Source organism: Pseudopipra pipra, chromosome 5, assembly GCF_036250125.1.
Source record: "Pseudopipra pipra isolate bDixPip1 chromosome 5, bDixPip1.hap1, whole genome shotgun sequence".
Lineage (NCBI taxonomy): Eukaryota > Metazoa > Chordata > Aves > Passeriformes > Pipridae > Pseudopipra > Pseudopipra pipra.
In genome coordinates this window covers 11,987,243-12,014,390 of record NC_087553.1, presented here as the reverse complement: position 1 = coordinate 12,014,390, position 27,148 = coordinate 11,987,243, and the positions used below count along the sequence as shown (strand labels likewise).

The 27,148-nt window shown below is 39.1% G+C and overlaps 1 protein-coding gene across 10 annotated transcripts in view; it reads right to left on the bottom strand.

Moving 5' to 3' along the window:
- SOX5 (SRY-box transcription factor 5) overlaps positions 1 to 27,148 on the bottom strand; it is a 300,825-nt gene that overhangs the window by 72,885 nt on the left and 200,792 nt on the right. For all 10 annotated transcript variants that reach the window (XM_064654451.1, XM_064654448.1, XM_064654442.1 and 7 more), the window contains one exon: positions 18,300 to 18,385. In XM_064654451.1, the coding sequence (XP_064510521.1) occupies positions 18,300 to 18,385 (86 nt within the window). The remainder of the gene's footprint in view (positions 1 to 18,299; positions 18,386 to 27,148) is intronic.

Genomic DNA, 27,148 nt, shown 5'->3' with positions numbered 1-27,148 from the left:
CCGTGTTTTAAACTGTTCATCTGGAAATTTGGATTAAGAGGAAAAACCCCAGCAGTTTTTATGTTTTAGAAAGCAGTACCAAAACACTAAACTCTTTTCAATTCAAAACAAGAGCCAAAATCGATGTAAAAGCAAATTTTAAATTGCTTCTGGCTGAGTAGTCGTCTGCAAAGCAGAAGGGGTGGGAGTACCAAAGAGTTTGCAATGGAAATACCGAGAAGCTTTTACCGTAGTCACACTAACAAGAGCTGCTATCATGAAGTAATAACATTATCCAGAAATCTTTGTTCATTACCTCATTCCTAATGCCATCTCATTTCACTTGAGTTACTTGGGTCTGATGATGGGGTTAACGAGCGAGGAGGTGTTTGAGTGGGTGTGAATTAGGGGCGCTGCTAAAATAGAAGCTATTTTAGCAGTTCTGTGTTTAATATAGTCTGAAGCTCAGTAATTTTTTTTTCAGGTAAAATACTCACACGTTCCAAGGCTAACACTGACTTTGGCAAAGCACAGATAATACCTAGACTTATTCATATTACACGGAGTATTACAGAGGAACTCATGCTTCTATTCCTTTTCTACCTCCGTCATTCTACCCACAAGTCTAACATAGCAGGAATGCTAACGCTTTAATTTCCTGCCTTCAGAAGTTTTCCTCAAAAATTTGGATATTTTCAGCAACCATGACAGAAAACATTGCTGGTTGCTCCTCCTCTCCCCCCATCCCCGTGCTCCACAAGCCATCTTCACACACTGCACAGCAATCCATTACAATATGTTCTAACATCTGCCTCCTCATATGATGTACGACCTATTTGATTGACCCTTTTTATGCTGCTCCAAGACTGGCTGTTCACTGCAGTGGGAGGGTGAACAGTACTCATTGCTTCTTCAGTTAGCAACTGGTAAATATATCTCCGTTCCAGGAAAGACTGGGAATGTCAAGCAGGAATCCTCCTCACTCCCCTCCATACAGCAACGATCCACTCCATACAGTCCCTTCCTTTATCACTATCAGGGATAGTGCTAAAGGAATCCATAGGGAAGGTCTCTAGTGGGTCCTCCCATCTATCGCTAATATATGAAACATTTCCGCCAATTAAATTTTTCCGTGACAAATATTAACATTACCCAGTGTTTGTGACTCCAGCGTGGGAAGCATGAATAATGCAAGAAACAGTAAAGTCCTCCATTACGCTGGGATACTTCTTGTTTTTGCCAAAGTCAGCAACTGTAAAATATCTCTCAACTTCTCCAGTTAACACCATGGCATAATACAGGCCTTTGGTCAAAGTGATCATATTCACTACAATAAAAGCAGCATCTAAAGTAACATAAAAACACTTGCCAATATCGCAGGCATTAAATGCAATCCTTATTCTCACCATCTATATTTCCATCATGTATTTAACAAGATTAACATATTTCAGGACCGCTGACAATTTTCCAAAGTCATCTGGCATGAAATGGGATGAACATGGCTATAAAAATGTAGGGAAGCAATGTACTGAGACCAGCACAATGGGATATCTCCTCTTCCCAAGGACAGAAAACTCAACTGACACAGGGAAGCTACACATACTTGGCACTTAAAAAGTCATCTGCACTGCCTCCAACTCCATGACTTTCCCAAATTCCAACCGCTACAGAAATACAAAGTCAGTTGGTCTTGAGGCTCCATGTCCCAACAGCAATGACAGAAATATTCTGACTTTATGGTCCAGCATTACTTGTTTACTAATGGGAATTGCGTGGGCAAATGAAAATAGAAACTGAACCACAGCAGAAAAGTGACACAAACTGGGAATAAGTGGGGAATCCACCTGACCAGTCTTGAGCTAATCACCCTCAGCTCCCTTTATAAAAACTAAAATGGAACCTGCAACTTTATGCCAGATAAATTATACATGTTAGGCATCCACGGCTAAAGATGATTCTCATCCCACCATCCTCAGTATAAACAAGGAAAAAACTAACTAGTCTGTGCTCAGCATGTCTATGTCAGTTTTTAAATTTTGTGTCAGCAGCTGAATTTTTTAAAGAGAAATATATCTTTCCTCTCTGGAACTCATGAAAAACACACATTTCCTTTTTTTCTTGTTACACAAGTCAGATGGAAAGCGACTTTGTCTTCCTCAAAGCCATACAACTGGTGAGGCACACAGCTACATTTTCAGCAGAGAACATGTGGGAAAGGGCATATAACTCCCCCAAAGTTGCCTGCAAATTACTTTGGATTTGTGTAGAGAACATACATGTTAACATAAAGTAGAGTGTGAACCCAAGGAAAATGAAGACAAACACTGACAGCTGGCCAATCTTGCCCTTCTTTACTGTGTTTGCCTCAAATATAGTATGTTTGTAAGAATGTGTGAAATACTTCTGAAAATAACAGTTATACTCCATTTAGTTTTAACAAGTAAAGGAACATACAACTTACAATCCTCCTCAGAAGGATCTGATTTAGTAAAATTCATGGAGAGACGTCAGCAAATTCCCAGAAGGAGTTAGAAATCTAACTTATTCAATATCTTGCAAATTATGGAACATGTGTGTTTCCTTCGGATTTTTTTGTGCATGTCCAAGGTTACACTGATTTCATAAATTATTTAGTTTTAATTTTTATTTCAGAAGGACACTGAACACCAACTACAGTTTCTTTTTCTGACCAAGGCAGGATGCAGAAGAAGGAATCTTTCTTGCCTGCATCCCAGCAGTGACTGGCAGCCAGCCTTTCTCATTCTCCTCCTAGGGAATTTTGAGAAGGAGATTCACACTGTTAGGATACAACGGACATATGCTGCAGGGCTCATCCCCAATTAAGTAAGATCAATTATGGTAAGTTAGATCTTCGTCCTTCAAATACACTTCTGTTATGCAACTCTGAGCCCTGTCCCCAGTATTTAATGAAGTGCAAGCACAGGAAGGATCTACTAGAGTTTCCCATTGCAGAAGAAAGAACTTTGACTGGTAGACAACAGCCATCCTGAAAGGCCTTTTGCTTCAATTTGCTGTGTGGGAGTATTATACTGATTTTAATAAGCTTAGGATAAGCAACATCCTAGAGGATGTACATCACAGATTTTTCTCATGAGACTGAAAATATCTTACCTTCCAGTATTGTTTATAATTAGTGCCAAACTGTTTCCCTTAGAACCACTGTTCTTACAGATGACACCTATCAGTGTCATCACTGACAGCCTTTTAGACTTCTGACCCTCCTTGAAACTAAGGCATTGTAAAAACTCTAAACTGCTTTGACTAACAAGACTGGTGGCAAGCAGGATATGTTCAGGGACAGTATAATGTGTAGGATTACTCAGCATTTGCAGACAGGTGGGGAATCCCTTGTTTTACACCACCACAGTTAACTGTAACGTCTTTGGCGTGAATTGCCACTTCTGCAGAAGCTGAAACAAGCAACCCTAAAGATGATATCTTTTCTCACTGGCCTAGAGGAAGTCTAAGAAGTTGTCAGTGGTATTATCCTTCTTCCCTCTCCCCCTTGCTTGTCTTCCATATTCCGATGGCTGTTTATGAGCTCAGCTGTCATTCTTTGCACCAGGGAAAGATAGATGGGACACACCAACCCCAACCTAAGTGACCTTTGGATGTGACAAGATTTTTAGGTCAGTCCTGCTAAATGGAAGCCTTGGTGTATCGAGGCTCGCCTCAGGGTGAAATTTCCAGTGAATTTATTATCTCCCAATGCCCTTTGGACTGCTTCCCACCATCAAACACCATGGCAGCACTCGGAACAGGAAGAAATACATTAACTGGAATCTGATCGTTTTAAAAGGTTACAGCTGCCCAAATATAATTTAATTTCATACTTGCCCTTTGAGGGTTTGGTGTATATTTTCATTTTATGACTGCAAATGATAAAGCTCTTAAGATTCCAGGCAATAAAAAGGAAAAGGGGGGAGAAAGTATTTTAAGGGTTAGAAGTCTATTCAGTTCATAGTCAATGAGCAAAGTGACAAATCAGCTTTTTTTTAAAATCTAACATTTCCTCGGTTTTTAGTAGTGATTTCTTTCTACACTTGAATGGGGAACAATACCTGTTAGTGAAATCAAACCTGTAATGCCACCCAGTGTGATAGGAAACTTCTGCTGTGCAAGCACCCACCCCACCTATCCTGGATCCCTTAAGGACCTACTTCAGAGCAGCAATTAACGTGAAGTGAAATGAAGTAATCTGAATGAACTGATGCAAAAAAAAAAAATAAAATCAACCAGACTTGAGAAAATGCTTAAATCTAAGTGTAATACTTTGAGTTTTAACTGAGTAAACCGTAGTTCCTTTCAGAGTCTCTTCTTCTCTACCTTCTTCTGTCTGAGCTCAGGTCATGTATACAGGTCCACCTTTCCATGCCCACACAGTAAGATAAAAATGAGGGTACTCAACACTGGTTTTGGGGCAGCACTGAGTTTGGCTGGAGTCCCACACCTGTGTGAGATTCTAAGGGATGTGTATGTGGGATATGACATCCTAGTACACAACACAAAACGCTGGGAAATTATATTCATTCTTTCTTTTTTTTCCCCCCACTTAAAGTGAAAGGAGTCATGATACACTGAAACACAAGCTACCACACAAATGTGAGTTTGGCCAGCTTGGACTAGAGGTAGGAAATGCTGAGTACTCGTGTCTTTCACTGCATCCAGTGAAAATTGAGTTACCAAATGAACACCACCTCACCACCAAACATTCTGATATAATTTTGATGACTGCTTCCTTTCCACACAACAAAACACAGAAAAAATAAAACAGCTGTGGAAAGGAGGAAGGATTAAGTGTGAATGTTGCATATCCTATTTTCAAAGCCACCGTAAGAAATTAATTGTTGATGGGCTCCCAAATCCCTTCAGGGCTCTTTAAAAATCTTTCCCTAACACACATTGATATACACTGTCTAAATTACTTTTGCCACCAGTATGTCAGACTAGTATTCAGTAATAAGCAAGGCTGCCATGATAATGGGAATGGGGTAAGTAGGGTTGATAGGCAAGTAGGGTGGATAGTCCTAAAAGGAACCATAATGTAAGGCAACTACTGGTACAGCAGGACAGCAAGTTAAGTGGAAAGTATAAACACATCATGTATAGGGAAGTGGTTCTGCCCCTTTGCTCTGGTGAGATCCCACCTGCAGTGCTGCATCCAGCTCTGGGGTCCCCAACACAGGAAGGACATGGAACTGTTGGAGCGAGTCCAGAGGAGGCCACCAAGAACATTAGAGGAATGGAGCACCTCTCCTATGAGGAAAGGCTAAGAGAATTGTCATTGTTCAACCTGGAAAAGAGAAGGCTTCAGGCTGACTGAACTGTGGCCTTACCACTACCTGAAGGGATCCTACAAGAAAAATGGAGAGAGAATATTTACAAGAGCCTGGAGTGACAGGACGAGGTGGAATGGCTTCAAACTGAAGGAGAGTAGGTTTAGATTAGACATTAGAAAGAAATTCTCCACTGATGAGGCACTGGAACAGGTTGCCCAGAGAAACTGTGGCTGCCCCGTCGCCCCATCCCTGGCAGTGTTCAAGGCCAGCCTGGTCTAGTGGAAGGTGTCCCTGCCCATGGCAGAGGGTTGGAATGAGATGATGTCCAAGGTCCCTTCCAACCCAGGCCATTGTATGATTCTTAACCTAAACACCAGTAAGCCTCGAGTCTGTAAAATAAACACTGGAATATTGAACAAATACCAACGCAGAACTACTGCGGAGAAAGTAAGTGATATTCAAGGACAGTTTAACCTACTATAAAATGTAGCACACCTATTAGCATTTCTGCTGTGAATTTTGTAATTTTCAGAAGCTCAGAGTTTAATGGTAAAATCAACACCAGAGATAAACTAGGACTTCAGCCACGTGGTTTTGCCAAATTCAGCTAGATCCATTTGGTTCCCTTAATGACATAAAAACACTTTAATAACACTATCACAAGCTGCGATGTTTTGGTGTATTAATGGAGAACGCACTGTTAAATTTTGGAAAGAGTGTTTTGAGCCATGGAAGGGAAAAGAAGAGCTTGGAAAAGAAAAAGAAAAGGCTTTGTTGCCAGATATGATACTTGCACTCCAGTGTGGAGAGAGGAGTAACCCGCAGAGTGGACACTTAACCTTCAGAGGGGCAGAGAGCCACTGGCCTTGCTGCCCAGGTGTGCTGAAAGACAGCCAGCCTTCCCCAGCACAACATCCACAGGGAGGCATGCAGGGATGCTGCTGTTTGGGCCCCTGAGGACATCAGGCAGGGGGACGGGTACCACCCCTCACGGCACCCCACATCTCTGAGGGATTAACCTCATTCCCTCGCACACAAACTGGCAGCCCCAGGCCCCTTTGGGGGAAACAGACACTGCACCTACAGGAAGAAACTGAAAAAAAGCCATTCCACAGCAGTCCCCAAAGACAATTTGACTCCCTCAATATGCCACAAACAGATTGCCCCTGTCAGCCACTGCTGGTGCAGTATGTGGCACAGCTGTGGTTACTAAAGCAAAGTACAGCTTGCAGTACAGCTAGAAGCCTCTGATGTAATGCAGCTTTTAAATAGCAAGAGCAATCACTCTAAACAGCAAGACATGGAGGTGCAGATATAGTTGGAAAACACTTCTAAAAATCTGACTTTCTGCTACCATGAGAGCATTTGAAACTTTCTTACTGCTTTCCTATTATATTGATAATCACAGGACACTGATTTCAAAGCTTCTCCCAGCTTAAAACCACACGCTGTCTTTTAAAATTGTTTTTCTTTCTTGTATTCTACTTTTCAGTTCGATTTGTATTTTTTGTGAATTAGGGAAAGACAATTCACACAAAGGCTTCCTGACAGCCTTGCTCTCTGTAATTCCAGAGTTTGTCAGCCTCTGAGATAGATGATTTCACAAATCTGCAGCATATTTCCAGTTGGATAAGTTATCTGTGATGTGACCAGTCTCTACAGCTAAGGGGTTAAGGAATGTAAATCCAGCAGTCTGCAGTACTTGTACCTGTACAATGAATGGAGAGGAACAGAAACAGACCACTGGTAAAAATTACAAACAAATAAGGCAGTTAGGCAAAGAGAAAGGGATACTTAGAAGCTAGTCCAGGAATTAGACTCAAACTCTAGAGACCAGCAGAGCTCATGCAGATTACAAAATTTTAAAGCTAGTCTTGGGGACCTCAGAGCTACAGGTAGGGCTGCCTCCAAATTTTATTATTTAGATTGATCTTACAAAATCCACTGGAGCTAAAAACATTAAGCACCTCTGAAAGAAGAAAAGGAATTTCAGGAAACTGAACCTAAGTTTTGAGGAAATAATTGCACTCTGACTTAACCTCAGGAACAGGCTTATGCTGTCCAGGCACAACAGAATAATTAACACTCTGAAAGTTACATCTCCAGATACGATGGTATCCTCTATTGAGCTAAGTTCAATTGATGACTTTGGAAAGAATACAAACAGAACAAGCATCCTGACTTCAGTGGCTTGTTGTCTAATGTTTACATCTACAGTCTACAGTAAATAGGTATTTCGTAGTTTCAAACTGTGCCTAATATTAGCCTCCATTCATAAAAGGTGCTCAAATATCCTGGCAAGGAATAAGCCTGGCAAGGAATCAGACTTAAGAAAGACAGGTTAAGAATAAGAGCACAGGAACTTTTAATGGCTTTCACTGTTCATGCCATGTGCAATTTATATCACAGGCCAGTGATATGCTCCATGTACATATTTACTATTCTGTTTGCTATTTCTATCCCATTCTGCTTTGCCAACTGGAAATGACCTAAACTTTGGAGAAAAAAGAATGGCCATAAACAAGACTGCAGTAAGAAATAAGACATAAATAAAAATACTTACACATTCATAGATTATACCAAACTGCATCTAACAGCAACTCACGTCATATGACCCAAGTACAACAGAGCTAGCAAGATCTCAAGGGAGAATTTCTTGTGCTAAGTTCTAGGATGCATACAATGCAGTAATTTAATGTGGACCTAAAGAAGTAAGTGTGTGTCAGTAAGTAGTTAGTTTGTGTAAGTCAGTGTTTCTTGCTGTTGTTATTTGTAGCATTGTTCCTTAAGCACTGAAGCGTGTGCATGTCAGAGATTTGCAGTTTTCCTGTGTGTTTGTCTGTCACGACGTTCTGCTGAGGCACTGTAAATATACACTATTGGCAGAGCTCAGCATGAAGACAATGAACTCCAAAAATATTCGGAAAAAATCACTAGTCTGACTGCAGCTTTCATGTTTTACAGGAGGCCTGTAACCCCTCAGTTTATGGTTTCATAGTGAGTCCCCCAGCAGCCAGCCAAGCCCCACTTGGTGTGGTTTCCCATCCTCTCCCCCCGCCGGACAGTTTGCTCAGGATTATACAATCTGATTTGCATGATTATATAATCTTCTTTTCAGCAACATCCCTCTGAAAAGAGCAAACAACATAATAGGAAAACCAGTAGCATAAGCCAACTCTTTCAAAACCCAGTGTCTGGAATGCGCAAAGGGCACAAAGTAGGGGAAAAAAAAGGAAGGTTTTTTTTTTTGTTTTGTTACCAGATTTTTCATACAGACCTTTCCAGGGAGAATTAATTCTAAACAAATGTAAATCATAAAACACCGTGTTCTGTGAAACACAAATACTTCACAGGTTTTCTCTGTTTCCAGTATAGGGAGGGAAGTATCGTTTCGGTTATCTCAAGGTATATATAAAAAGGTTGCTGTCTACTTCTTTTTCAACAGAAGTTACTTTGGGGAAGTATAATACAATTCTCAGATGGTTTTTTGCCCACCCTGATTTAAAACACTGGTGGGCAGGTGCTGCTGCTGCTGCTATTTTGACACTGGTTTTGTCTTGCAGCTGGTTGAACTCACAACATCGACACCGCCACTCCAACCACCCGAAGTCCCGGTTGTATCGCACAGAAGTATAAACAAAGTCTTAGCTGATATATATGCCTCCACTTCTCATGTCTTATTTCATACGCTTCAGACTTTGTCCTAGACAGGACGTTGTGTAAGTGAAGACTGTCATATTCCAATCTGCAAACAGGCTCTTCTGCTGGCTGCTAAAACTACTTATGATGTCAGTTACTTCAGCAATATTCATCTAAAATTAATGCCTTATAAATAATCAAGGAGTAATCTGCTTCTGTCTGTCAGGCTAACCCCAAAAAGAAAGAAGTGTAACATTTTTGCAAGAGAAAAGAAATTAAGGATGACCTGACCTCACAAGCACACTTGCCAGACAGTTACACACTCTTTCTTGCATGACCTATTTTTCCCTGCTCACACCACGGAGACGTTTCAAACAAATGGCCAGTAACTCAAACTGCTTGAAACACAGAGGGTTGCCACCCAAACAAGACAGTTGGGCATCTTAATGGCTTTGTCAGGTTTCCAAAAGTTTTTAGTGATTTGTTATCTCTTTTCAAGTTGAAATAGAGCTCTATCTATCTAGTCCATGAAGGCCAATGTTAAATGTCACACTTTTCCAGAAATCGGGGTACTGGGTATGGATCATGGCCTACCATTTTGTTGCATATTACAGCGTGTGCATGACCTATATGAAAATCATACTGAGTACATACGTGGGGGTTTTAGTTATAACACAAACTAACATAAGGAATAACTTACAGATAAAGGAACTGTTTATAGCTTAAGTAAGTGTTCCTACAGCCTATGTTCCAATGCTGGAATAGTTTCAACCTGCTTTTGAAAGATGCTCAAAACTACTGCCTATTAAATTCCCGTGAGATTTAGAGCACATCTGTTTCTATTACTGGAATCAGATTCTGTACCAGTTATCAAGATCCGCATCAGCTGTAGCATGAAATACTTAATACTCGTGGTTTTTCATCTTTTCCATTTGAGAACAACCTTCTTAGTAGAGACAAAGACCAATGTATCATGACATAACAGTCTATCTACAACAGGTTAACTTCTCTGAGACACTTTTTAGATCCACAACAGGTTAACTTCTCTGAGACACCTTTTAGATCCATTAAAAGTATTAACAGTTCCCCAGCAGAAAATCAGTGAATTATGCTATGATCAGATATATAAGGTCACTACAAGAAAAAGGCACAGAAACAGTCACCTTTTGCTAATTCACAGGAGTCAAGAAGATAAGAGAAAGCTTGTGGTAGAGAAGGAAAAAGCAAAATGGAAACAACACAAGTGATGAGGTGAAAGAAAAATAGGATAAATGTGTTCATATGGAAGACGAGGCAAAGGATTTGGTTTCCTCATGCTGGGGCTTTTATAAAGATACAAAAATATGAAGCTCAAGGCTGGTAAATAGGAAATAACATGGAAAAGATGGGCTATTTCCATTGTCCAAATGTCAAACGCCAATGGGAACCCAGGGGATGGGGGGGAGGAGGAGTAATAGCTGTATAAGCATCTTGTAACAGGTTCTTCTTAAAGGGGACTCTTGAAAACAGCTAGGCTCTGATATTAGCCCATATGGGCTCAGGGAAGTCAGAGAAAATGCTGGCTGCACCTTTTCCAGGCTATTTGCATATGTTCTTTAGTATGCAGAATGTCTCTGTATGTAATTGAATTGTTGTTTTTGCCTCTATTAATACATATGCAAATGAGTTACTACTGCAGCTGTGCTGTATTAATCATATGTGTGCTTCTGTCTGTCTGCCCTGCAGGCTCAGGGTCGGAGGGAGGGGGAAGAGGGAATTCAGTCTCTTTAACCTACAAGAAAACTCACTCATGCAGACAGAGGTCTGCTAGCAAACAGCAGGCCTGAGTTAAAACTGGAAGGCAGATAGGTTGGTCATTTTTCAGTCTTTTTTCATTTTTCATAGATATGGATGGAATCTGAAAGTTATGCAGAAGGGACTGTTAATCTAGATAAAATGAATACGCTACCACTGCTAATTCTTCCCCCTGGAGGGCTGGGGAGGGAGTTATAATCTGACAACCCTCAGAGTAGCCATGCTATTGTTTTATCATGTGTATTTACTGCCTGTAAATGTCCACTGTGCGTATGCTCAGACACTCACAGTGCTCAATAAAATACAAAACATTTATATGTAGTACGCTGTAAAGACTGGCTCTAGTAAATTGATTGGATTCTGCAAAAATGACGTGATCAAGCTTTTCATTCAAATCTATTTTGATAGAATATATTGAGTTTACCCATGACATTGTATAAGATTACATCAAAGGCAAGTGTGGGCTGTTTAGACACCAACTACAAAGCCCATTTACCCACCATGAACAAGATTTATTTGAGCTGGTATGTTCTGTGGTTCATGCTTTTACACAATCTATCACAATCTCTAGCTCTCAGCAGGTATCCGCAAAGTGAGGACTAGTTGCATCCCGGTGTTGCAAGGCTTGCTTTTGAGCTAATTGAGAGGAACTTTTTCCATTTAAAAACATAGGGATTGCTCAAAAAAGCCTTTGGCAATCAATAGCCCCTCACCTCACACCTTAGTTATACGTAGTTTAACAAACATCTTAAAATCATCACTAGGACTTCATAAAAAAATAAGAAATCTTCTGAAGTTCAAATTTTTTGAAGACAACTTACCCCACACCCACATAGAGATCTTTACCGTATTTTTATGGTCATAGCTTCATTTACATGAAGAGTACTGGGCCCCACATTTTTCTTGTTGAAGCATCTTGGTCTTCACCGATCTCTTCTAAAATGACCATCTTGGCTATCCATTTGCAGAACAGGTGGTGAATATCTAGTGGCCAACACATTCCCTTACAAAGCCAGAAAGAAGTGGCGGACAGAAGCAGGGAATATAGAATCTGCATAAGGCAGCAATTTTAAAAACTATTTCAAAGGGCATCTAAAAAAAACATATACGTATTATGTTGCTTTATTACTCCTATTATTATCACTATTTGTGATGGTCATCAGAAACAGCATAGTGATACACTGAGCTAATGGCAGATGGACAACTGCCATCTTTTGGTTATGCTAATGAGAAATGTCACTTTTCATGCACTTAGTAGTTTTTTTTTTCCCAGATGTGTGGGCTCGCAGTGAAAAACTAATTCTGCTTTTTTTATGCTTAAGTGGATTGCATGAGTATTATAATATTGTAATTAAACCGTGCACTAATGATTCATTCCCCACAAATTAAGTCAGAGTCCAATTAATGAGAACAGGTAAAGTAAAAAAGCAAACAGGGAACGCATACTAACTCTCACGGTTGAAAAGCCAGCTTAGATGGCATTTAAAGGAAGATACTACCCAGCAAATAGAAAGAATAACCTTCCACTGTTAAGAAACAATTTACCTTCTTGTAAGCAAAGAAGTTAGAGTAATATCCCAAAGATGAATGGAGACTGCAGAGTAAATTAATAATGGATAAAGTATTACCACCTCTTGGGTACATTCTGTAGAGACAATAATGGGGCATCAGACTTTTCTTCTCAATCAGAAATAATTAATGTCTTTGGATCTCTACCAAGTTGATTCCCCAATACAAAGAAAGAATAAAGTTTTCAGTATTCGGATGCATCACTACAGTGTTTATACAGTTTTTTCAGGACCTTCTTTCATGCACTTGAGATGCTGTAACACTGGAAGGCCAACTACTTAATCTGGTCAAAACTGATTATGTCTACAGATTATAACAAGAAATCAGTTAAGAGATACGGAAAAAAACCCCAGTAATTAAATGTGTTTGACAATCAGTGCATGAAAATATGACGACATCTCTTTAAGAGCAAGGGGAGGTTCTGTCATCAGCAACATTTCAAATAAGAGTGAAGGAGGTACTTCAGAGAAATAAGGAGAAGTGGCAAGTAGAGAGATGTAGTTTTCCTGCAATGGTGCAGAAGCCAAAAGGAAGTTGGTAAGAAGAAAAAAGGGTACCTGACTGAAGAGGCAGTGCTCGCGCTTTAGTTTTGTTTCATGGGCCACAGATGTTCTATGTAATACTCACAGGACCATTGGAACAGTCTATCTTCTGATCAGTCACTGTATACCTGTTAAATAGCTCTACCCTTTCCATTTCCTTCAAGCAAAACAAACATGGAGACCACAGAAGATTATGTGACCCTTAAGATATCCAGAAGCAAAGTTTCCCAAAGGAAAACTTGAAATGAGTCAAACACATAAATAACAGCAAGACGAACAACTCTGAAAAGCCCTCAAACTCCGAACAGGTTTACTTCTCAAAATCAAGTCACTTATGTCAGTGCCTGCTTGTGGTCCAAATTCTTCCAAAAATATGGTCCAGAGTACGCATGCTAAATTCCATTTTAATTCAGCCCTTGGTATGAATCTTCCCACACAACTAAGAGAATAGCTTTGTAGTAAGAAAAACTAAATTGACCCAAGTACGTAACAAAGAAAGTGGAGACTAAAAAACCTGGCCAAACTATTTTTCCAGATATGTTTAGGGTCTGAATCTACTCATCATCTTTACAGAAATAGCCAACGAGAACAAATCATGACTCTTCTTATGACTGGTGTTCAGGACTGAGACCCAGCTAAAATGCTTTCAAACTTGTACACTGACATGAAGTTCTCCTGATTCATATAGTGACAGGTTTGGTCATAATGTTGAACACAACCAAAATAATTATGATGTCCTGTTGCATGCTAAGATGAACAGGGAAGAAAATTTTTTCTTTGGAAAAAGGTCTGCACTCAAAAAACCTTTTTGGGTGTTTTTTTTTTCCAAGAGCAGATGTTTGCAGGAAATCTGAATTACATCAGACTACTATACTGTTTTGACAGGACACAAAATGTCCATGCAGTAAGACTACACGGGCAGCTGTCATTATACATCCAGCATGATCTTTCAATGTAGTTATGGGTATATACAGCATTTGTATTACTGCCAATTAATCAGTCGTTGTCACTATCTGGTTATCAAACAAGCAATCTGGGAAATCTGAACCATTTGCACTCCCAGTGGTGTGGATTCCTATCAGTTTTCAGATCGTGCAATCAGGTCCTTTGTTTCCTAATGCTCAGAAGGCACGCAGGAAATATTTTTTTTAATCAGAAAAGAAATTATCAGACATAATGTTATACTGAATTTGCTCAGACTTCTGGAATCATCTCTTTCATAAAACGATGCCCGAGATGACCGGTATTAGAATAATCACTTCAGTTTAGCTTGTGTAAAACTTGTTACATGATATCTATGCTTACAGCTTTGAATGCTGATCTTCAAGATGGAGGAATTTAACTGCCTCATCTGCCAAACCATACAGGAAAACATAGTGTTCATATAAGGCATACAGCAGTACTTTGGACTCATTAGCCTCAGTCAGTAGAACACAGCGGCAAGGCTGTGCTCAGTTTTGTTCCTGTTCATTTGAAACAGAATCACCATGCTGCATCCCTCCTGAAGAACAAGACCATATGATATTTACGAGGGAAAAAACTAACAGAAGAAACTCAGATGCTAACCAAGAGGGATTTTACTGCAATGAGAGTGTATTTTAAAATGACACTTCACACAACATTCAGGACCGAGTCTTCTCACTAACAGAGGAAAGCTAAAACTTATTTTTTTCTCAAATGGCATTTATGTCATTAAATGTGGGAATGAGTGAATACACAGTTCTGATAGGTAGCACTTTATCAGAGGACAGGTTCACACTTGCATCGTGTTAGTTCCAGCTTCTCCAACATGGCCCCATCCATCTACTCCTTTTGCAACACCTAACAATGTAAGTTTTAGTTTCCATTCTCACTGAGTCATTAGTCTCTCTGTGGATACTGAAAATAAAGGCAATCATGTATGGCTAATTGTGGCAGATATCAGATGACAGAATCTGTATATCCCAGTGTGGACTCAAAAGGCAGGGAGAGAAATGGAGGGCTTCAGATTTCACTGGGAATCAACAGGGGATTTCAAAATGAGAGATTACATTTTCACTGATAAAGAGATTCTTTGCCACTGGAAAACAATCAGGTGTTAGCTGTTCTTCTATAAATACAGTGTGCATTTCATTTACAAAAAGAAAATTCAATTTCTGACAACCAGGGATAAAAAGGTACTTCCTGTTGATCTCATGGTACACTACTAAAGCCATGACCCGACTTAAAATTCTCTAATGAAATAACAAAGACGTGTTTATCGCTACACAAACAAACAAGAAAAATTCCTTGGCTTTGTCTTCACTAAGATAACGTTGTGTACCAAATTCTGCTGGGAGCAACAAACTGAGCATTGTGGCAGGTCCTTTGATCTCCCCTGAAAACCACTGCTTTAAGTACACAAAGTCTGAAAGATGAGTGATAGGGAGGATAGAAAAAGAAGAAAAGAAGGAACATTGTACTTTCCTGACCTTTTACTGTCTGATGACCAGATGACAGAGGGTTTGTAGGGAACACTGTGGTTATATGTAATGCACGGGAATGTCTGAAGTAAGAAGAGTTCCCCCTTGAAAGAGAGTGCAATGCCATTTAAAGGTGGGTTTGGGCCAATTCTTCATAAAAAAACATCATGAATGTTTCTTTGTGACTCAACAAAGTCATCGTCATCACTGAGCTAAACTGGATTTGTACAGAGTTTGGAAGGCATAATCTTTCTAGGTTAGCAGCTACACTAGATTCAGCTCCAATCATGTTAGCATAGCTCAGTGGCCATCCTGAGTACCACTGTATGATAAAACCATTCTCAAAGTGCATCTAGCCTGGCTCTTTCAAATGACACCAGAATTTAAGTAGTATGCCCAATTTCTAGTAGACAGGTTGCACTGATAGCTGAAAATAACACATGAAGAAAGACAACTTTAATTTTTTTCCATCATAAACATAGCCTTAGAGGTTGAGTCTGAAAGATTCAAGGGAGTCTACAGAGTCAGTAATTTGAACTTTTACCACTGAGTGGCTGCCAAACTCTCCCTTTAATTCCAGACTAAATAACATGCAGCAAAACAACATAGGTGAATTTGCTCAGTATTTTCATTTTAATGTTCTTCATTGCACAGAAACAAGAGGCCTTTGAGGTTCTCAAATTTTCCACAACCTAAACTCATCCTAAGATATTTATGAAGTCAGTCACATTTGCACAAAGCCCACCTTTTAACAAGAAAACTGACATTGTGACAAAGCCTATTTTAATCAGAATACTTCAGCCCACAGCATGCACAGATACAGCCCAAAGATGGTCCTGAAATGAAAGTAAACCACTCTCCCAACTTACTGGAGCGCTGACAGATTATTTTAGGACTAGCCTGAATGAAAAATAAGAATTAGACTCAGACCTCTGTTTTCTCATTGCTAGCTAGCTCCATGTTTGTTTTTCCTTCCCCCCCCCTCTTTCTTCCATATGTCTGTTCATGTGTGTTTGGCTATTATAAGCACTTTATCAATACTGACGTTACTCCTCAAAATTCATTTCAAAGGGATGACTTTTATGGCTCCCATGATTCTTAAGCCGCCTACGGTATTTGTAACTCACAGAATCAGAAACTAACACACAGACAGTGTAGCTTTTCATACAAAGGCACAATAGGAATGAATGTATTAACCTCTGTGGTGCATGGAATGTGTCAGCTTACACACTGGCAGCTATTTCTGTGAAACTCAGCTAACTTCCGCTGGCTGTGTTAAAATAAAATTTAAAAAAAAAAAAAAAAGATCCTCCCCAGGACTGTGTCCCACGCTCTCGTACGCTGGCCAAACAACTGAAATATCTACTGATGTCTACTTCATACTGATGTGGGCCAAACAGAGTTTGAGAATGCATTTCACACGTACTGGTTATAAACACTGAGCTTTTCCAAGCAGGTATAAAGCTCTGCTGTTTCCATGTGACTTGGCAAATAATAGTGAGCGGGGAGACTCGCTGGCAATGGAGAGCACGGGACTTTTTTTTTTCTTGTTTCTAGAAAAGAGTGTCAATCCAGATCATGCAGAATTACAGATGATTTGGATTTTGGTTTCCTTTTAGTCCCAAATTTTACTCAGCTTCATCCTGCCAGCAAAGCATACATGGCAGGTAGTAAAATCCAAACTGCAGCAATGGACATCACATTTGCTTAATTCCAATGACTTGACAAGGGTTGTGTGGCTGATCAGTAATATCTGAGGAACATCTGCACTGCTGCCATCAAGACTCACCTTAATACTTTCAAAATTTAAAATTGTATCAGCAGTTTGAAAATCAAATACATCTGGCTACCAGACCAACTCTTTCACGTAGCTGAAAAAAAAATTCTTTAGTATCTTTCCACCTGTTTTCTAATTGTCTATGTTAAATTAGGATAATCATTAATTATCTGCACTACAGCAGTGCCTAAAATGCTTGAGTACCATAAAACACTGTAGGAGGGGCCAGTCATTGCTCTGAAGAGCTTATGGCCTAAATGGACATAATCATGTAAACAACTTTTAAGCAGTTTAAAAGTGCTTGTCAGGACAGAGCTTTTCTGCCTGGCAATCCACTTCCTTTTGGTGGTTTACACCTAGACAGCATTACAGCCTGCATCAGAAGGATCTAATGGAAAAGTGTCCCAGTTTTGGCTGGGATAGAGTTGGTTTTCTTCTCAGTAGCTGTGTCTGGGATTTAGGATGAGAATAATGTTGATAACACAATGATGTTTTGGTTGTTTCAAAACAGCAATTACCCTAAACCAAGGATTTCTCATTTCCCATGCTCCACCAGCAAGAAGCTGTACAAAATGCTGGGAGGCAGCAAGGCTGAGACAGCTGAACCAAACTGGCCAAAGGAATATTCCATACCAGGGAATGTCATGCTCAGTTTATAAACTGGGGGTAGTTTTCCGGGAGGGGCTGATTGCTGCTCAGGGACAGGCTGGGCATTGGTCAATGGATGGAGAGCAATGGCTCTGTGCATCACTTGTTTTTCTTGTATTTTATTTCTCTCTCTCTCTCCTTTTCATTACTATTATTGTTGTTATTATCATTATTCCTATTGTATTTAACTTTATTTCAATTATTAAAATGTTCTTATCTCAATCCATGGGATTCACCTCTTTTTTCCCTGATTCTCCTCCCCATCCCACTTTTGGAGAGGTGGAGTGATTGAGTGGTTGTGTAGTACTTAGTTGCCAGCTGGGTTAAACTGCAACAATAAGAGAAGCAAACATGCCACTATGCAGAAATTTAAAGTACAAACCTAAAAGTAGTTAAATTGACAATAAAGACACAAAAACCATAACAAGAAGTTCCTGGAAGGTAAAAGGAAAATGTGTATCATTTGACGATTCTTTTGCTTCAGATGCAAATTTTACGAGACAAGAACAGCCCCAAACCCCTGTTTAATTGCATTGTGTTGCAATGGAAGAGAAAACTGGTTTTCATATTTACTTAACCTTTGCCTCTTCTACATTGTGCTCGGACTTACCTGCAGTTGGAGTGGGCCTAAGCCCGGTGTTGCTGCGGCAGCAGCTGCCATGGTAGTTGGGATCAGCTGAACGGGGTAGGGGTCACCTAAGTAAGAGAATAATAGAGGCGTCAGCACCTTTTATCTACTCTCCACCTGCAAATTAAAGTCCTGCATTCACTCTTTCCAAAAGCCTTCTTTTGTGTGCCTTGTTGAGGCCTAATGAAAAGCTCTATTGTGCAGCCTTTTACTAACACTCTTTTCACAATTCTGGCTGAGAGAGGAATGTGAATAAAAGGCACAAGCAATTAAGGCGGAAACCTCATCCTTTTCCATGATGTATTTAGGGAAATGGGAAAAAAAAGTGCACATTGATCAGAAGGCTGCACTTCAAAAAAAAAAAAGGAAAGAAAGAAGATGGGGGTGGAGGAGAAGAAAAGGAAAACAGTACAACCTTGATAAGATCACAGCATTAGAAGGGGACAAATTTACAAGCTTGTCCAGAATATGAAGTTAACCAAACTCTGCTCACTGTTAGTAAACTGAGCCTCATGCAGAGCAGAAATGGCACTCAATTGACTACTCTGCTTTCTTTCAGGTGAGAAAAAAAAATCTCACTTTAGTGTCAGGGTTTGATCCTACAACAGGAAAAAGCACGTGAAGTTAAGGAAATCAGATACAAGCCTCCGAAATCCCTAAATCCCTGCACCGACTCCACTTCATGACCTGGGATTCAATTTTGCTTCTGAGGGAAAACTACTTCATTCTTAGTAAGAACTGCATTGTGCTGGATGAGATATAGAGACCCAGTAACAGTTTTAGGAAAAACTGCAGTCATTTATAAAGGAAAATTACCTGAGATGACAAAAATTGAGATGGAGACTGGTATGTTTTAATGTTATGGAGTACTCACTTTTGGTCACTCCTTACATATCTGATTTGTTAAAATAAACTTCATACTAGCCTGTGCACAAAACTAGAAATAAAACTGGTAAAATATAATAAAAAATCTTACACACACTATATTGCTTCTCCAAATGATAAAAAGTTTAAGCACTTTCCACTGAAATAAGGCTCACCAGAGCATTTCTGTATGTCCCTATGTTCTGGTGACATGCATGATTTCTGTACCATTAAAACAGCCACTTGAAATGAGACTATGGAAAGGGCAGAACACTTTATCAGAAAAATCTACCTAGACGTTCCTGTACATTTTATTAGAGAGGCTTTATTGTGCTTTTTTGAATGAATGGGGGGGGAAAAAAGACAATTAAGAAGGCGATGCGGGGTGTTCTGTACAAGCATTATTAGTTATTATTGAATTAAAGTTTATAATGTTATCAAGCCTTAGTTACAGAAAACAAAGAGAATGAAATTTATCTAATGTTTTTTAGAAATGTTAGAAATAAGCTGAGTTGGCATAAACACATTCAGGAAAACTGCTAATATTTTTTTTTCCCCTTTTATAATGCAACCTTCTTTACAGAGATCTTTTCATTCAAGCATTTTGATCTTCTGTTAAGAATTAAATACGACAACTTCTAAAAATGAAGGGCTAGCAAAAAACCAGGCTGGCAAGGCACCTTAACAGATATTTAACTTAAATTAAGTGTGCATGCTTATAATTAAGAACATCTTAACTAACTCTTTGCTGACTGAAGCCTCACAGTCTTTCAAGGCCTACCAGCCAAGCAATGGGAACCCAAAGGTCCACCCAGGCATCCCCATCCACAATTGTCTTTGCATCAGCACCAGGCCACAACCTCTCTATTTATGTTTGTCATTGGGTGACAGACTCCCTGACTTACTTGGTCGGTTTTTTTCCCCAGAGGATGCCATTGTTCTGCACTTTCCAATTTTATTTTGCTTTAACTGAGGCACCCATTTTCCTTGTCATATCATTAATTTCTCTGAAATCATTAATTTCTCTGACTTGAAATTTTCTGGAGAGTTATCTTGTGACTCAAGGCGTGGGCCTTAAACATGTGAAGACAGAGAGAAAAAAGAGATGGTAGTCAGAGAGCCAGTGTCAATGGTGTCTATCTGCTTCCATACCACTAGGAGCCCACAGGCTAATCTCAGCAGCATTCTGAAAGTCTCCTCTCTAGAAGGGGACATTTTGATCAAAAACCAGCCATGAAAGAACACAAAATTTTTAGTTTCTCAACTCAAAAAAAAAAAAAAAAAAAGAAAAAAAAAAGAATGAGGGAAAAGTTTCTCACGAGGATACTGATTCTTACAGTCAATTAAAATTTCTAGTTTTGAATGACTTGTATTAAAACGTACATATTAAAAGACGGTTTCCATGCACTGTCCTGCATTCCTCTTCTCTCCACACACATGTGGAAGCCTCAGCCCATCATGCTAATTTATAAATCCCACTCTTCTCACCTTCCTAAACAGCCAGGCAGATTCTCATATGCTCATCTGTTGTGGTAATTCCTACCCTTTCTGGTTCATTTGGTAGAAATATCAAGGAGATGCTTGTGAGAGAAGAACATGCTGAAGTCCCCATGGCCACAAGCACATCCCAAGGCCACATGCATGGTCACAACCACTTGCTTTGGAAGTGTAGGCAATGCTTCTGGGACTCCTACTAGAAAGCAACTACTACACCAATACGTGCTAATGTAGTTTTTCTGGATTCTAAAGCAAAAACTCATCCTAAAACCAGATTATAGCTGTGCAGAGCTAGGCTCACCTGTCTACCAGACTTTTTTGGTAGCTCACTCCTTAAAGGGTTTTTCATTTTTCCACTGCTCCCCAATAATTTTAACTAACCAAAACAGCAAACAAAAATGAAAGCCTTCTGCAACCTATCATGAATCTTTGCACTGTTATGGTTTGGTAATACCCTCTGCTATCTTGTGGTTTAGCACAGGAGACAGATCACAAAAGAGCAAGGAATATGTTCAAACACCGTGCCAGGGCTTGGGCCACTCAACAGGCCAGTGTAAGAGCCAAGATTAGAACCCACAGACAACTCTTCAGACAGTGCCCTTCCCAGGGAAGGTTTGGGGCCCCTGTCCATGATAACACCAAGCTCTTATATATTCACATCATACAGGGCAGGAGCAACTGCCACCCCTCAAACTACTAACAAAGGTCTCAGGTCTTATCTGATAAATACATTTCTTGCTGTTTCTCTAGAACATCATGCATCTTTCTACTATCCATAAATTTATTCCCACAGAATGAAGTTTCTCACTGAGCAGTTCTAGCTAATTCTGAAGTCTGGGAAATGCATGTCTTAACGATTTCATTACATCTTCAGTAAATATCTTATTTTTAGATGTAAAGAGTGGCTACATTTTTTTCCCAAGCTCTAGGAACATTTCAGGAATGTGAGGCGAGATATACAGTTAATAGAAATAGATATTTCCCAAGCCAGTCAGAAGTTTGCACAACTGAGAACACCAATAAATTCTCAAACAACCACATTACATTTCCATTTACAAAATTCACTATTAATCTACTACGCAGTAGTGTACCTTCCTGCATCTCTCAGCTACCAAAAGAAACATTTTGTGCAGTTCTTTCATGTTCCAAACTGCCTGTTGTTATGTGTGAACTTTTCTTATAAACAAAGCATCAGAGAGAAGTTTTGTTGCTGTTGTTTTTCTTTAGTACCCTATATGGTAAAATCTGAAGTAGATCAAAGGCCAGGATTTTTACTGTGAGAACAAGCTAAAAATTATTTCATTAGCTGATGTATTATTCTTTAATATATAATTATTTCCCAGCTACTCAGCGACATCACTTTGAAGAACAGAATTATTTGAGGCTGACTATAAGAAAAGAGCACAGAATTTACTGGTGATGCAGCACCTGAAGAAGTGAAGGGGATGTGGGGGAGTTGATGGGGTATATTAGAGGTGTTGGGGACACTGTGAGCAAAGGAGAATACCAGTGGTTCAGGGAAGAAAGAATGCAAGGCTGAACCCTCAATTCTGTGCCAATATTTTATTTCTCTATCCTTCTTCTGGTCTGTCTTCCACAAACATACCCAGAACCTCTTTCCTGATAATTTATGCACTGCAACTTCTTTCAATTTCAAATCACACCTTCATCCTTGCCCAAAATAATCTTCCAAGATCTTGCTTACAAGAGGATTTTTCATGAAGTACACTCACTTCCAAACCACTCTTTCTATGAACTCTCCTATGATACTCCACTGAAAACACTTTTCTGTGAAAGTAAGTTGTGGTACAGAGCCAAGTGGACATCCTGTCCCAAAACACAAAATAACAGCCCTGTGTTTAGGAATTTGATTTTCAACTGACTAGCTACCAAGTTCATGGATGTTAAATGATTCTATACTCGTGGAAATACAACAGTGGCTCTTAAACCATTTATATGTTTTGCAAAATTTTATCAAAGGAGTCTAATAAATTAAAAAACGTTAAGGCTTTTTTTTAAAAAAAAACCAACCAAAAATGAAGCACAGGAGCCAACATTATGCGTGTTGCACCATTCACCCAAACTCCTAGGATGCTTTTTGTATTCCTTTTTCTGTCACTCATCTCATTTATTCTCCTTCGTGGTGTAATCCCCCCTAGTGTCTTGTCTTGTCTCCTGACAGGCTGCAAGCTCTTCAGAGCAGGCACAATTGTCTTACTTGCTATATAAATCAAGCTACATGCTAATGCTAAATGATAATGTTTTGACAGGATTTTTAAGTTGAACCTGATTACATGAAACAATAGAACACTCTGGTTTTTTTTTTCCTGAAATTTTCTTCTCTTAAATAAGGGATACCAGAAGAGGAGAAGTAGGGCGTTTATTTCCCATGATTTTTAAAAAACTCACTGTTTTCCTCCTACCTGTCTTTCAGGGACAGCAAATGAAAAATGTTGGAGGTCATGGAAGAAGAAAAAAAAAGAAAACAGAGTGAAGAATATAAGGAGTAGGAAACAAAACCAAATTCTTAAATTATAATTTCTAAAACTAAATTCCATGAAAAATACCGGAATAAACATTTCCTTATAGTAGCTTCTGTTGAATGAAAAGGAGTCTTACATTATCTTCCCCCCATTTTTGACAAGTTCTAGAAAAAGCCACAATGATTTTACACTCGATTTATCATTTAAGTGTATTTATAATGAACAATCACAGCTAATGGCTAACTGATAGGTAATCCACTGCATCTCTTCTCACCACTCATTCATTCTCAACCTCATCATCATTTTCCTTTCCTTTTTTTGGTGTGATGGTGGACGTGTAGTAAGAGTGACGGGAAGCCGTGAAAGCAGTGTTCCCTGACTTCTGGCTCTAGGCATTGGGGATTTAGATAAATAAGAAAAAGAGTATGAAGAAGATATCACCTGGCCTCCAAAAAGATATCCAAACTAGTTCCCTGATTTTCTTTGAGATAGGTCTGGACAGTACTGACTGAGAGAGAGTAGTCTGTTCTGTATTTTAGAGAAACAATTCAGCACACATAAGGGATGGCTTTGGAGGGACCTAAAAGCAGCCTTCCAATCCCTATGAGGAGGTGATCAGTAAGACAGTGCCAGGCTCCTCCTGGCAGTGTTTGGTTGGAGGACAAGAGCCAATGGACATAAAGTGAATCAAGAGAGGATCAGATTTTCCCCATGAGGACAGCCAGATGTTAAAACAAGCTGTCAAAACAGGGTTGTGCACTCTCTGTCCTCGGAGGTTTGCAAGCCCTAACTGAATAAAGCCCTGAGTAATCAGATCCTATCTCCTAGATGACCCTGCTTGGAGGAAGAGATTGGACTACAAGCCTTCTAAGGTCCCTTCCAACCAGAATAATCCTATGATTTCCAGAGCACCCATTTGTGCACGCCCATGAATTTAAAAATCAGCACCTTTATCTGATTGTGCACATGTGGATAACAGTGCTGTACCACCAAACATCTTTTATGACCTAGAAACAGAATTAAAACTATCAGCCTGTTTTTACAGGACCCCATTGTTTTGCTTGTCTGCTTTGTTTTTATTAGCATTATTGTGAGAAGTCCCCACGCAGAGATCAGGAGCTATGGAATTCTTTCCCTTAGAAACAGTCTTTAGATGTGTTGTTATATTGTGCAGCCTTGATGCCTTCCGTTGCATCTGCAACCTTACAGAACTGACACATTCTCATGTATGCTAAAAGGCAAAGTTGTTACCAAAAATTCCTCCTTCTTGCTGTTTCTATTCACAATGCTATTACTCTTTTCTTATCCGGAGGGGAACATGAGGGTTTAGTCATATGCTCATTCTTTTCCAAGGCATAAACAGTAGCCCTGAAAGATGACTAGCATCTTTATAAAGAAGCTACAGTATGTGGTCCTCACAACACATGGTTCCTATTTTTGTCATTCTGATAAAAGCATAGCAATGTCAATATTTTTTTTTCTTGTGATTTGGTGATTGCCAATGACCTGTATGTCAGCTGACACAGTTAAATCAGAAATTAGCACTCAGTCTCTTTAGAAGACAGAAACATGGACACTGAGGATAAGAAAAATTATAAGATTGTCCACATGATACTCCATTAAACAATGAAACATGTGATCAACTACAAAACAGAGATACATCAGCAAATTTCCCCGAGGAAGTTTATGGCATTTAACTCCTAAACATTAATTTTATTGTACTGTGTGAGGAACCAATTAACTGAGAGTTTCATTTTTATCAGACATCAGAATTACTGTTCAGAATATAGATGAATAATTCAGCATATTTCAATTTTATTAGGCTTGGTTTGTTCATCTTGCACATTTTTGCCAATTTGGAAAGGTAATTAGATATTTCATCAATAACTTTTCTGTGCATTATTTTATTTAGAACACTTCCAGCACCAATGAGCTGATATCTAAGACACATACAATGTACCTACTGTATATTCACATTTTCCCCCCTAATTGGATATGGTTGAAATAGCGATTAAAGCATTTTCAGGAAACCTCGTGTTGATGACATCTGACTGTGAACACAATATGATTTGTTACAACAAATTATCCGCAGGGGAGAGGAGCAACGGGCAAAGAAAAAGAATTCTTGTTTCCAAAATCTGGCCTATTTCCATAAAAATAACATAGGTATCAGCAAATAAAAGGCTACCTAGAAGCTTTCCCGAGAATTTGCGAATAACCTGGAAAATGTACTTGGGGTAAACCCCACTCCTAGAAATACAGACTTATCAACTATTGTTTCCTGAGAAAAGAAAACAAATCCTAAAAATCTTCAAATAGTTCAGTTTAGAAAACAAAGTTTATTGTTCTTCATCTTCCAGAGAAGAACTTTTCTGGAATTCAACAGCTTCAGTCATACTGAAAAGCCTCAGGACTGATACAACATACCACGCTGCTCTAAGTGGTTAGTCAACACCTCCCTTCCTTTTTAATGTGATCATCAAATGGTTTAAGAAGTGATTGAGTGCAGTTTCCAAAATTAATCTTACTTAGCACCACTGATTAGGAAAGACCCGTCTTCTTGACAAAGTTTGGGCTATTCTCTGCCTTTTAGTGGAAAGTTAATTGTGAACAGTGCTGCAAATGCAGAAGCACAGAAGCAGCACAGAGAAGCACTCTGACCCGGGGCATTCTGATACTTGCATTTGTTGAAGAACACCCAGTGTGTTGAACACCCTGAGAATACACCCTCAGCCTAACTCCTTCTGCCTTTTCTGCAACTAGGTCCCCAAACACAGCCTCTTCTGCTTTCCTAAATCTTTATTTTGTTCCCTTTATTATCTGTTATACAGGAGATACAATCATGCCTTAGTATTCCACATACAAATCTATACATATGTGCATTAATAAAAGGATCACACTACCTACGACTGAAGAGCAGCCTCCTCAGAGGCAGAACTATGCAGTTTTTAAAGGGCACAATAAAAAACCTCTTCTATCACTTACACCATTTTTATGCTTTCAAAGCACTTCACAAATATTAATTAGCTCTAAATAAATTCTAATTATTTCTAAGAGTGGCCCTAGCAGATCTGTATCATCTGGTGTGAAATCTGACTTCAGTGAAGTCAACAGCAACAGCTCCTCAGACCTCAGCAGAGCTGACATTTCACTTGCCATTGCTTAAAATGCTGGGAGTCATGTCTATTATCCAGTAAGTATCACAAGTAGACCTGATCTAGTGATAGCTGTGGTTATGGAATGCTGGCTGAGAAGAAAAAAAAAGGGTTAAATGATCTGAACCAATCTGTAGAGCCCAAATGTGGGAGAAGCTTTGGGAAATGCGTTAACTGGGCTCTGTTTGCTTTCAACATCAGCTCAAATGGAAGGTGCTCGTCTGCTGCTAAACCATTTTAAATACTTGGGATACTGGGGTTAACTCCTAACATCTGCTCATGCTGTAGGTCACTAACTTAGTTAATCCACTTTGAAACATCAGCTCTTCATAAAAAGATTTGCATTATACCTCTATATAAAAATACATATTATGTGCACAATAAAATACATATAAAGAGGTTTGCATAGAAGTAAAAATACTTAAATTTCAAATAACACACATTGCATGGATAACTAATCATGGAGCAAGTAGGTGACCAGTATTTTCTTGCTAATTGTGGACAATACAGTCCATCACATACTGCCAACTTATTTTTCTCATAAGAAATAAATACTTTGGTTGTAATGATATTAAATATAAATATTAATATTAAATATAAATAATAATACTAACTATTTTATATATGCAAGTATAACTAGGGATGGAGGTTAAAAATCAACTGGAAGCATAGATTATGAATCTTTTTCTCAAATAGAAATGTAATCCTAATAGAAGTTCCTCTCTTTATCTCTGCCAACTTTACCACCACACAATATGCCATAGAGAAAAAAGGGGAAGTGTCAACTTGTGTAAATTGTCCCTTATGTAATGCAAACCATCTGTTTTAAAAA